This window comes from Pinus tabuliformis, chromosome 1_1 (assembly GCF_031772625.1).
Source record: "Pinus tabuliformis cultivar Carrire ecotype Pingquan chromosome 1_1, CPIR1, whole genome shotgun sequence".
In the NCBI taxonomy this organism is placed as follows: Eukaryota; Viridiplantae; Streptophyta; class Pinopsida; order Pinales; family Pinaceae; genus Pinus; species Pinus tabuliformis.
This window is the reverse complement of record NC_142297.1, coordinates 84,546,297-84,559,881: the sequence shown is the minus strand read 5'-3', so window position 1 is coordinate 84,559,881 and position 13,585 is coordinate 84,546,297. Positions and strand designations below refer to the sequence as shown.

The 13,585-nt window shown below is 35.2% G+C and overlaps 1 protein-coding gene and 1 pseudogene across 2 annotated transcripts; both read right to left on the bottom strand.

Annotated features, from left to right (window-relative positions):
• Positions 1-3,234: 3,234 nt before the first annotated feature.
• Positions 3,235-4,127, bottom strand: LOC149211743 (serine/threonine-protein kinase SRK2E pseudogene; annotated as a pseudogene). The gene is made up of 2 exons (XR_016250006.1): positions 3,803-4,127; positions 3,235-3,287 (listed from the first exon to the last, which is right to left on the bottom strand). The product of XR_016250006.1 is annotated as a serine/threonine-protein kinase SRK2E pseudogene (transcript).
• An 8,193-nt stretch (positions 4,128-12,320) lies between these two features.
• Positions 12,321-13,541, bottom strand: LOC149211742 (putative protein phosphatase 2C 25). The gene is made up of 3 exons (XM_089388471.1): positions 13,182-13,541; positions 12,639-13,040; positions 12,321-12,518 (listed from the first exon to the last, which is right to left on the bottom strand). Exons 1-3 carry the CDS (start codon positions 13,539-13,541, stop codon positions 12,321-12,323), a joined length of 960 nt encoding a protein of 319 aa, XP_089244597.1.
• Between the last annotated feature and the right edge of the window lie 44 nt (positions 13,542-13,585).

Below are 13,585 nucleotides of genomic sequence, written 5' to 3'. Positions count from 1 at the left end.
TGAACCATTTTGAGGGTTTGGTTCTTCAAGCACTCCCTCTCCTCTTCTCAACATAGACCTTTTAATCATTTAAAAACACTTGAAAAATAATCAAACCTTAAAAACAACCATGCTCTCATACCAAACTTATTTGAAATTAGAAATTGAAGGTTTCTTGAAAATAATTGCAAGCTATTTTATGGCTTGTGGGCAAGGGATAAAATTTGTAAAGGAACATAAACTTATTAATTTTGGTCATTTTTTGCAGATATAACTAGAGAAAAAAATAGACAACATGCAGCATCAAAAAACAACAATTTGATGACGGATTTCACCCCTCCCAGGCTACGTCTTCAGGTCCAACTTCCAATGTTGGTATTTTATATTATACGATCAAAATGTAAATTACATCAACATTAAATGCTCAAGTCACAAAAACAATGCTGCCATTATGTCGAAAACACCTAAAAGGCCCTGTGTAGGTTGTTCTTGGGCTAAAAAAGGCTGAAACATGGCCAAGTTAGGCCTCCATTTTGCTTCTATCAGTCTTGAAAAATGAAACTGGAAAAATAGACAACGAATTCCTCCTTCGGTAGAACCTTTCGGTGACAAATTGGAATGAGAGTGGTGAAAATTCCATCACAAATTGTGAAATTTTTCGAATAGTTAAGTATGTCGATAAGGCATGTGCGTCGATTCTTAACCGCCATGATCGGTCAAATGGGTTCAATGTGGCTAGGGGAGTGGGCCAAAGGCCATGTACCCACTGAATTCAACACTCCTAAACATATTGCATGTCATAGGAACGTTGGTTGGGCGTCATGTGTTATCCCTACTTTGTATCCCCCGACCTGTAGTTTCATTGTTGGTTATGGTTGATAGTTGGTACTATGGGTTGGGCTAATCACCTGCCCCCTCCTCTTTGGTGCTCGGTCACGGGTCGTTCCATATGGCTCGGGGTTACGGCCACATGCGCACCCCACTCCACTTCACTTCCACCACAGTCATATGATATACCATATAACCGGGGGCCAGGGTCAGTGGTGCGAGCCCTCCAAACCATGGAACCATACTGAAATAAATATAAATGACATGTTATGTTTAAACAAGCAACACAGTTGACATAACGGTAAGGTGCTTGTTAAGATATGGTGAGGTCATGGTGTTGAACACCACTAGGGTTAGTCAGGCCCTCAACCAAATTTTTCACAAGCCCCGAGGTCCATGTGGCGCCCTCCCATTCAGCCATGTGGCACCTCCTAATTGGCGAAACCAAAATCTCTACAACCAATGAAAATATTTTAATTCAACCTATACGACCTACCATGTGTCAGCATGGGATTAGCCCATTTGACCACCATACCTGCCCAGTTAGTTTGATGATGTCAGTGCCACATCATTGTACATCCTGCCTAGTCAACCACCTAGTCAACCCTGCAAGTTGAATTTTTTATTGTTTGCCAAAAACTTCAGAATGCGATAACTTTCACATATGGTGTCAAATTGAAGCGATTCAAGTGTCAGTGAAATAAAAATGATAAGATATATGACTTGGCACTAGTTTTGAGTGATTTTGAGCACTTTTGATTTTTGAGCATATTTTTGATCCCCTAGATTAGTCAAGGTTACAAGTTTGTAGGTTGCTTATTCCCCATTTGTAGTGTGTTATGTGGATGATTTCTTAACTATGGATGGGTCTATATATTTATATCCACATGGCATGGGTAGACATTTAGATCATTATTTTCAATCAACTATTTAATTTGGGTTTCTTGAAAGGGGAGTAAACATCAACACTCGGACATGGAATCCAAGATTAAAATGGAGCTTATTAGTCTAGTTCAACACGATGACTAGCACATGTATATGGGACCTTCCTTCTTTCTAGGGAATAGGGGCTAATATTTGTAGGTGGGCTAATTTTCCATGCTTTTTCCAAAAAATGATTTTCCAATCTCCATTTTTTCTAGAAAATATTTATCCAAATTTTATAGTCTAAAATTATTTTAACTTAGAAACCACCAAATTTTATAATTTCTATATAAAATCATTAGAAATTTGAATATTTTTACATAAAAACTTCCAAACATTTTACAATTTGCACATTTTGGACTAGTGAGATTCACCAAGGTTTCTAAACTTTGAAAAAAAATTCTATCCTTAAAAATTTCCCATGTTTATTTCTCCCACGTCAACATCATGATCCACACTCAAACATGAGACTTTAGTACATGGTGATTGTACTTTTTCATGACAAGATTTGAGGAAAACACTTTTTTAAAGAGGTGGAATGTAGGGTACATAGAGGGATGATATAGGGTTCCTACGAAGATACCCAAGGGAAATAATACATGATTCCATTCAATGTAAAGTGGAGTGGGTTCTTGCATTCTTATACCGTTCAATTGTTTCATATCAAAGGAGATTTTGGAAAAAACCTAGCTTTTTGCTCTGTTAATGCCTCTGTACCCGAATCCAGCACGTTCACAGTCAAATAACCCCATAATACCTATGTATCCATCATGTTCATAGTCAATTATCCCCGTAATACTAGCGTATTACCAGTCAAGTATCCAGCACGTGCAGTCAATTATCGCCGTAATACGAACACCTGTTCTCTGGAACACGCTGAAAGAGTCTAAATTCATCCAGAGTTAAAAACCTGATATCATTTACATCGCCAGTTGTTTCCATTTTCCTCACTGGTCTTGAGGACGATAATGGAAGCCATTGTCCATCTTCGTCGTCTATCCATGAAAAGCCAGAGAAGGTCCCACTTGGCACGTCACTTCTCATCTACATGTGGTCATCATTCATCAACACATGTGCTCAGGGTTTAAATTTGACACCCGTATGCCCGTATTTCTCTTTTTTACCCGTAAAATACGTTTGAGTTTTGAATTTACACGTCCTGGGCAACTTGCCATTAATTTCCAAAAACGTCATATTGACGGGCAGGTGTAAAAATTAAAAGTTTAAATTTTTTTTTTTTTATAAATTTCTTTTATAAATTTACTTTATAACTTTCCCTTATGTCCGTTTGTTTCTCAATCCGCTAAGCACGCTCTTGTACAGCTAGATCAGGATACTATAAGGTGGATCCAAACAGAACGATACTTCAACGCTCAAATTTCTTGAAATTATTAAACACTGTCAGATTTCTTGAAATTGGTAAACTGCGTCATAGATTGAATCTGATAGGTGAGTAAGCCAATCGCTCGTACCGTTAAATAATTTCTCTCTGCGCTCGTACCGTTAAATAAGAGAACAATGGTTGATGATTTCTCTCTGCGCACATTTTCGTCAATCTGCAAGCAAGATAAAACGATTTGAGTCAAATTGAAAAGAAAGAACAGTTAAGGCCCGCTGGGAAATGGGGAATAATGCGATATTTATAAAAATGGATGCAAAATTTACACTCGAAGAAGCAATGTTAAAATAACGGATCGAATGTTAAGAAAAAGGTCGAGAGGAAGGGTAACGAGGCATGCGAGATTTTGAATGAATGCATAACGCAGGTAGGTATTCCACACTTACTACTAGTTCCGCCACAACATGACATTACCTGTATTTGTCGACAGTAATAATACTAATGCTTGTGCAGTGAGGAATCTGTAGTGTAGCGAAGTATAAAGTACTGTTAATATGTTGTCATGCTCATTTAAAGTGCCCATTTAGTCAACTTTCTCATCTTCTTGGACTGGGTCTCACAACTTTGCAATCTTAACTAGCCCAGGTCCAATTCTCAGCGCATTCATGGACAAAAAAAAATTGAGTCGGCATTAAAGAAAAGTTTAAGGTTTAGTGGAGATGTTAATTATACCTTCTCCCCCCTCTCGATGTATTTGACAGCAACAAGTTCTTTGGTCTGTTTGTCGCGCATCAACCTGGCCACACCAAAGTTACCTGAACCAATATCCTTGACGAGCTCATACCGATCGTTATCGTGCATAATTGGCAGGTCCATGGATGAACCTCCTCTATCCATTTCTCTCTGACCGATTGACTTACTCTGCCAATTTATACCAACCTTAACGTTGGGCTAGATCATATTGTAAACTAGCATTCTCTCATATGGGTCCGCCTCCGCCTGCCTTCCTTCCTTCCACATCCCAATTCTCAGAGTCCCATTCTTTGCTGCATCTGATCCTCCTCCTCCTCTTCCTTCTTTAATCCCCAAGTTTCCAGGCCAGGCGGTGTGTCCCATTCCCAGAGATATGGAGAAGGCAAGGAAGGCCTTGCGTATACGTGGCAAGTGGGTGAGTGATTTGTATAACTAACGAGACAGATGGACACACCCGGATCATTGCTAGAGAAGCTCGCCCTTTGCCCCTTTGCAGCAACCCAACTAAAGACATTACACATTATACAAATACGTTAGGGATAGTATACAAATATGTTAAGGATAGCTTGCTTCATAATTTATTGTTTCACAACTTTAATAATAACATTGCACCCTTAAAAAAACCCAAAGCCTGGAGAGTCGAGACCAAAACGGACCCTTTTCCTTAATGACCGTTTTGGACTTTCTTGCTAGCCAGGGATTGCAATCACAGTCAGTTATGATAGAATGTGTTACAAACTTACAACATCATAACAATGGGGACAGTTATGGCTCAGATACGATAACATCGAGACTGGTTCTTGAATCGACAAAAAATGAAAAATTTGAACAATTATGAGTACAATTTGAAATTAGATGAAACTTGTACAAATAAATTTCAAAAGTCATATGATGGGCAGTTTAAAAATAAAAACGTCATAAAAAAATTCTTTAACGGGTAAAGTCACCCGTCAAATTTAACCCCTGCATGTGCTAAATATATATGCGGGGGTCCAAAGCACCTCTGTAATACATTCGAAGCAAGTGCCTCTACAATAGAATGGTTGGTAATCCTAGAGTCAAGCGAGTGGGCCATGGTGGTGGTGATTCGTCCTAATGTCAGGTGGCTTGGCTATCGACATCTGCTAGAGGTACTATATACTATTGACTTATGAATTTAGTAATGTCCAGACCAATGACTGTTGTCTTAAGTCTACTTGCAAAGTCGCATTAAAAGTCTAGAAATGCTATAATATAATATCGATCCATGGACTTTGTAATATTATCACTGATCATGAATCTAGTACTTGGTAAGCCGTATTGGTTATGAGAACATTTCTAGAATTTTCAGGACGTTGTACAAAGTGTCTTTAGTTCTGCATAATGTTTTGCCATTGCCAGTAGAAAGAACAAAAATGGGTGTACTTATATGTAACATATTTACAGGAAATTTATGCAGTAACCTTATTAATAAGGTTTAATAATAATAATTAAGGTTTATTAATAATAAAAATGCTATTGTGATTTTTGGGAAAAAAATTCAATATACTCTAATATTTATAAAGATTTTTAATAATATAAATATTAATATTTATTAATAAGGTGGGTATAAATTAATGATGATCTCTTATAATGTGGGGCAATGCAAAATTAGAAAAACAACAATAATTTTTTTCCATTTATCATGATATTTATATCAATATTTTTAATAATATCAATATTAATATTTATTAATAGGATGGGTATAAGTTAATGATGGTCTCTCATAACACGGGGCAATGCAAAACTAGAAAAACAACAAAATGATAACTTGGAGGAACAATTACAAGTGCTTATCCAATGGATTTGAAAATTGGTATAAAAAAAATAAATATAGGAAAGTGAGGTGGCTTTCGTGACTTTGACAATGTGAATTTTGAGTTTTCCTAACATTGGTATGTTATTCTTCATGCAAAATATAATGCATATGTTTCCATTAGTGCATCCTATGAGTATCTAAATGATGGAATCTTGCTAGAAAACTTTTGGAGTTGTTCATAACAAAGTGTTCTTGTGCACTATTATTTTCTAAAATTTATGTTCTTAATTTCATATATATATATATATTTTTAAATTATGAGATCTATTATATCTTTGAGAATATAGGGCCTTTGTTAGTATCACATAAAAGGGTCTTACCATTATCAAATATTCTTTCTCTTTTTAGATTATAGATCTTAATGCCTGTAATGGGTTATATATATTCTTTTTTCCAAATGATTAAGGCACCTAAAAGTTATAGGGGATATATATATATATATATATATATATATATAGAGAGAGAGAGAGAGAGAGAGAGAGAGAGAGAGAGAGAGAGAGAGAGAGAACATATATCAAAAGCAACCAAGTCATCGTGCATGTAGGATTCTTTCCAAGAAAAAATTAAATTCAAAAAAATGTGTGTGCATTAATTGTCCATGTGTGTTCTTGGTGTGAGCAATATGTGCACACTTCAAGCACCAACAACATGCACACATTCATGCAACTACCAACTTTAATACATGGGAAATGGTTGAAGTGGGTTTGGGGGTGGAGAGAGTTAGAGAGGTAGGGATAGAGGGGCCAAAGGAGATAAAGAGAGAAAGAAGGAGAGACAAAGAGAGAGTGGGTTTTAGGGAAGAATGTCTAAATGGGAAATGGTTGATGTGTGTTTGGGGGGTTGAGGAGGGTGAGAGATGGAGGGATAAAGGGGCTAAGGGGGAGAGAAAGAGATAGAAGTGCGGAATAATGATTTGGTGAGGGAAAGGAGTGTGTGAGAGTCAAAAAGTGAAAGAAATAATGGAAGAGGGTCGCGAAGGGAGAGGGAGGTAGAGATTTGTGGTTGACATGGGGAGGAAGAGAGATAACTTTGGAGGGGGATCTTGTGAATGAGAGATTGAGAGATATGTTGAATTTTTTAATTGGGTTCAATATCCATAATGTTGTGTAAAAGGTCAAAATAAAATTGTATTTGGCATGTCCCATTTGGACATTAAAAAGAAAAGAAAAAATGATTTTTTTGAAGTGTATTTGTGTCCACAAGTTGGCCAAGTCTGTGATACGAAAGTTAGGTCAACTAACCTTTAAGAGACACCTATTCAAATGAAGAAACAAGTATATATTGGCATGTGTGCACACATTACTATAATATACCTTTTTGGTGATGTGGGCTCTTAAGTAAGATTATCTGTCTTATGAGTAGTCTTATGGGAAAATCTTAGTGGAAGCTTTAGGATAAAATTGTGACAAACTTCTAGGAGACTATTGTTGGTTATGGAGGGTTGACATAACACTTGGAAGACTTGTTGGTCCATGCTTTTATTACTTGGATTTATCTTGTTGACTAAGATCCTATAAAGAAAGGATTGTTGGGTTTCCCCCTTGTGGTTTTCACCTTGTCCATTGACCTAATTTCTAGTGTTTCTTATCTTTTTGTGCATTGCATTTGTATAATTTTCGATGGCCTAATGAATGAAGTAAAAGCATAATGGAAAACATAAATATACTATCATAAGTAATTATCATGATTATAAATTCTATATTGCTCTTGAACTTCAACATGGTATCAAAGCAAGGAAGATCAAAGACATAGTTGGAGTCTACCTCTTGGAAAGGCCGAATATCTTTTAGGATAGTAGAGTGATTTTTTGTGGATAATTTTTGTATAAGAATGATTTAAGAAGGATAATCTCTTTGCAAACAATCTCTCTCTCTGACATCTAAAGTATTGTTATATTTTTGTGAAGGCATCCATCAATCTGAGATTATTCATCATTATAAACATAAAAGTCACATATAGAAGCAAATATGAATTCTATAAGTCTGTGAGAAATAGGGTTCTAAACCTGTGTTAATGCAAACCCATTGTGTGGACTTTGGTAACTAGTAATCCAAACATGTATCCACGTTTACCATAGTTATGTAGCTTCAATGAATAAATTTGTTATGAAGTCAATTAACTTGAGGAGATGATAATGACAAAGTAAGGTATAAACCGAATGACACTCTTTCTATGGAAAGAATATTCAGTGGTGATCAAGAACAAATATGAGACTTGAAATTAATATATCTATTAAATACTTCTAAATATTCGCTGATACAATTGAATACAAAATCTATTCACAATAAAATAGCCCAAAGGGCCATGATATTTTTACCACTGATGAATCTCTGCTTGCATTCTTCTAACTGGTTTGTAAATCAGGCTGAACTAATTTGGCCACAAACACCATAAATTAATATATAATAAGTATCTCCCTTTATCTCCTTGATTTTATAAAGTTACAATTTCCTAGCCTATATTAAATGAAAACACTGATGAAATTCACCCTCACAATGGTCAATCTCTTAATTTACAATATATTAGGCCTTGCGTCACAGATATACATTGTCAAAATAGGAATATCTACTCCTTGAAATGTTTCTCCAATAACTCCCTCCAACTTCTATGCAACACAATTCCACTTCATTCCACAAAAATCAAATCAAATTTGTTAAAGTTATTTCACATTCTTTGTTTGTCCAACAATTTGCTATACAATTTGGAGATACATTTTCTAGTTAACAATTCACTCTTGGCTTTGCAATGTGCAGATTATTGATTTTGTCTTGGTTTGCATGTCACTTTTTCATGCAAAAAAGAGCTCATAAGTGTCTACAAATACCTCATGCTTTATCATTTGAAAACTAATGTAAATTCAACCATTTCATCTTGCAAATAAATATTCAATAGCACAACACCTATTCAATGGATTTTCTCACGTTTTCATTGCATATCATCCTTACTCCAACTAATCACATTGTATAAAACCAAAATTGCGTCGTGGGGATGACAACAACTGCAAAATTGAAGTCGGAATTGAAAGTGTGGATTGAAATCCAAATTGAAATAGCTAGAAGAAGAGAAACACATGCAAAAGGAAATGGAAGAGGTCTTGTAACAAGTGGAAAAATATTTTTAATTTCATATTTTGGGTTTGAAATTGAAAACAATGATCTTCCATTTCCCAAGGCTTTAATTTAATTTGTTCAATTGTGACTTAGACAAATAATATTTCGAGTATAAGAAATTCAAACCATCCAAATAATTTTTAATTTATAAAGAATTGAAATTCCTAAACCCCAATTCCATTATATACCATGTCTGTTGACGTAATTATTGATCGTGAATTTAGTACTTGAAGTCGTATTGGTTATGATAACAGTTCCATAATTTTGAGGAAGTTGTAGAAATTGTTTTTAATTCCGCACAAAATTATTTTGCCATTGCCAATAGAGAAAACAAAAATTGGAGTAGTTTTATGTAACATATTTTTATGAGATTAATGGAGGTTATTAATACGGCTTAATATTAGGGTAGTTGTAGGTTAATGATGATCTCTCATGAAGTATGATAATGAAAAATTAGAAAAACAACAATATGTTAACTTGGAGGGATAATTACAGGTGCTCATCCAATGAATTTGAGAATTGGTAGCCACAATTGGAAAAATTAAAGAATCTAATAGGCATTGCAAACATTCTCATTTGGATGGGAACATATAAAAGAAGTGTCAGGAAACTCATTTGAAATTCAATCCAAAGTGGCTAAATTCCAAGAGAAAGCAAGAGAAGCTACCAAGATAAAAGAAGAAGTGTAGAAATCAACTTTTATCTAGATGAAGCCATAGTTTTCACCACATTGTAGTAGCCAAAAGAGAGTGGAGATAACCATGAAATATTCTCAATCAAAGTTTAACTAAAGGATCAAAAGGTTTTATCAGTTTGAAAATGGTTCTTAATGTAATTTGATTTTTGAAACATTAGTTGATGAGATTAGATCAGAAACTTATGATCTGATGCACCTAATCTTACTAGCATGGTTGTAACAAAAATCTTTTATCAGAATCACTTAGAGATATAAAATAAATTTTTATGCTAATGCTAACTATTTTGATGAATTATATTGTGCAATACCATTTTTAGACACTTATAAAGTGATATTTGGTGGCCCATACACCTATGCAGTAGGAATGCTACTTTCTATAGCAAGGAAAAATTGTCACATTATGAAGGAAGGTAACATAGTATCTTTTATGAAATTAAATATTAGACTTTTGTATCGTATTCTAGGCAACTATTTTGGTTTGAAAAATCACACACATTGAAAAACATACCATTTACTATTAGAATTGGGAAAATTTTGGTGAATATTGTCAAATTATTCATATCTTTGTAAAAAATAGGCAATTTTTTAACAAAATGGATGATTGTTTTTAATAGCCAAAAGATAGCTAATTGGGAAAATTTCACACCCAAAAATTCCCTAGGTAACACATATACTCATTCAAATCAAATAAATGAAGAGATAGAATAAATGCTATAATAGAAAAATAGTAGTAGACAATAAAACAACAAACTATCTTCTTCATAATGGAATGATGGACATGGAAAAGTAAATGGAGGTCATGTGTTTTGATCTTATTAATGATATACTTTTTGAAAACCAAAAGCCTCCTGATGGGAATGTGCAATCTAAAATGGATCGAAAATAGATAGTAATTGATCATGACTTAGATTAAGAAAAATAATTAGCAAAAGAAGAGGCCACAAAAGTTGTTGTTGTGGAAGTTAGTGAAAATTTAGCGAAATTTGTTGTTATGAAATATCTTGAATATTCTATGGAAGAAGAGTTAGTGAAATGACTATAGAGGAAGGGGCTACAAAATACTAGTTTAAATATGCAAATGTGAATGAAGTAGGAGGTTGCAATTATTGGTGTGATGGGCACACCTTGAATTAGTTATCTAACCATTTTCCACAAGGACTTTTGACATGCCAATGGATTTCTAGCTATCCCAATAGATCTCAATGTTATCCTCTTTGTAGAAAACTAGAATGGCTTGCCCAACAAGATGAATAAGGGATTGGTTTTAATCTTGTAAGCAAATTTTTAAAATCCAAGAGAGAGCCAAAATACCAAAACCTCCATAAATTGTTGATTAATAAATACTAATTATTACCATACCAAATTTGTTTCCTGAGATTGGGTTTTTAGGGTGACTCACCATGTATTGTGATTATATTAAGGTGTATGGTTTTAGTTCAATGTGTTTAATAATTGCTTTTGGGTTTCATGAGCTAAAATCATGCTATTGCATTGTTTCGATTTTGGTAGCATTTAGGTAAATGGTTCTTGTATTTATTATATCATTGTTCACTCCCGTTTCATCTTCCTATGTAGTGAGACAATTCTATATACATACATAGGCACCAAATATATTTTTATATTCACAATAACTCTTATTTAAAAAATAGACAACAAAACAATTTCGTATATAGTCATATTGTGATTCATTTCTATAATGGTTGGAAGCAATCTCAAGTGATTACTATTAGTTTGAGACATTGAGTCACTTATCTACTAACAATGATATTTTTTATTAATTTGTTATTATTGTGATATGACCAACAATATAAGTGAAATGTATTGGCAATGTTGTAGTAAAGTGTTTTTCTCCCTCCGTTAAAGTTAGGTTGCATGATGGAATATTTCTTTGTTTGAAGTGAGTTAGGGTTCATGACAGAATATTTCATCGTTTGAAGTATATATTTTAGTTTTATAGTATGGTATTTAATTTCTAATAGAGATAGAAATCATAGTGGTTGTATCATATGATAAATCGAAGGATTTGAAACAATGTGTTAATACTTGTGATTTAATGCAGTGAAATATATTTCATTATAGCAATCATTGCAAAAGACAAAGTAACATTATTCCTACGTAAAATATCCTTATTGATAAATTGTTTGCATTCTAAGACTCACAATGGTTGTAGCAGATGATAAATCAAGGGGTTTGAAACAATGTCTTAATACTTGTGATTTAATGTAGTGAAATATATTACATTATAACAATAATTGCAAAAAACTAACATTATCCCAAATAAAAATCCATATTGATAATTTTTTTGATTATGGACCATATTCACTGAAACTAATTCTAAAGTGTAATCTTCTTTCTACCTAGTTCACTAATTTGTTTCAATCCACATTAAAAATTAATATTAGTGATATATGAAAACTCCAAATCCCATCATACTCACTAAAACTTATTCCATTCACTAACTCTTCTGCCTTCAACAACAATTGCTTTTGAAGTAGTTTCAAAGTAAAATTGAAACTACATTGACTAGACCTACCCTATAACAAGATATAATTATTACTGCCACCAATATTTTTTATATGATGTTAGATGTATATGTCAAATGCAGTAGCAAATTCTTATGAACTTGCCTTAAGAAACTTAAACATGATGGTGAAAAATGAAAAGGGATTGGACCCCGTATTCTGAGGGACTTTCCAAAAATGGATGTGGTTGTATCCCATCCTTCCCACTACTTATTTAGCAAGTCTATAGGGTGTGGTCGTTTTAATGTCTGCAACACCCATGTTGGGCCAGATGGGTGTAACTAGTCTACTCTTTTGATGGTATCCCTCCGCTCGGCTCACCTCACACTTTCTAAATCTCTTTCATGCAAAAATGTGGCAGTTGTACTGTCATTACGCTCATATCATCTTGATATTTTCTGGTTACTGCTACTTCTACAAGCTTTTTGCAAGCAGCCATAGGACCTCCTGCTAATGGTAAAAAAGTAGTTTGCTTCTCGACGCAGAAAGACCTGGCAATATCCACTGCTTCCCGATTACTTACTTTATTCTAGATCCCATTTGATGCCAAAATTAAAAACTCACAATCAGATGTAATTTTAATCTTTCTTGTCTCTGGTTCAGCGGTTATCCATTCTTTCAAGTGTGAATCCCCTATTGCCCTAGATACAGACAGAGATCCCTGAACTCGCCAAACTCCATGGCGGAGCTCCACAATTCCACCCAAATTTTCTATCCATTGTCGCTCGTCCTCCCTTCTAACTCGATGATCACATGTAAGGGCTTCAACGACGCCCTCTCTGCTCATAACGGCTCGACAATCCCCAACATTGGAAACCACTAAGCTACCACCTTTAATCAGAGCGGTCACACAAGCAGTACCGCTGCCAAACTCCTGCTTCAAAAACTCAGCATCTGTTGTTAAGTATCTAGCTCTAAAGGCCTGCTCAAGAAAGTCCTCGGATTCATCTTCCATGCTGAGCATAACGTCCACAATATTCTGCCCAATATTTTCAGCCGTGAAAGCTGCAGCTTTCTGACCACCATGACCATAGAACACACCAAAAAAGGCCTATTTGGAATCACCGAGAACATTGGCAATGGCTTTGTGGGTATCCTCCATGAATTCTCGCCGATCTTTTTTGTGCAAAACTACATAATGAGTACCCTCCTCATTCACCTCCTTTGGCTACTCCACTTCCGGGCACGGTACGTTTAGGCCCGATAGTTGTAGTGGAATATCTAGCCTCTGCGGTCGTTTCCTTTTGAGAGGAGGAAAAGGGAACTTGCGGACATTCGAAACATTATCCTCCGGGACAATGACACAAGAAGGGAAAGGCCTCTCGGTCGGGTTCTCCCCACTCTCGATCCACAACATATTTTCATCTCTGATGGTTAAAACAAGCCTCAGCGAAGACCACACAAAATTTGCGTGGACGCTGCTGCTCCTGGGCGTCTGGAAACCATGATTCCTGGGGGAAGCTGCCCATATCTCAATACCAGAATTGTGTATAAACGGGGACCTGCAGGGGCTGAAGACCGATGGAGAATTCACTACTACAATGCAAGCCATGTTAACAATCTGTGGATCCGCTGGCGATGATGGTGAACTTTGTT

What these genes read in the sequence shown, in the direction of transcription:
- LOC149211742 (XM_089388471.1), bottom strand. Translation starts at nt 13,541, where the DNA reads ATGGCTTGCATTGTAGTAGTGAATTCTCCATCGGTCTTCAGCCCCTGC. An exon ending in TACAACTATCGGGCCTAAAC is followed by an intron (nt 13,041 to 13,181) that starts GTACCGTGCCCG and finishes GATTCCAAATAG; the next exon opens with GCCTTTTTTGGTGTGTTCTA. An exon ending in GAGTTCAGGGATCTCTGTCT is followed by an intron (nt 12,519 to 12,638) that starts GTATCTAGGGCA and finishes AATGGGATCTAG; the next exon opens with AATAAAGTAAGTAATCGGGA.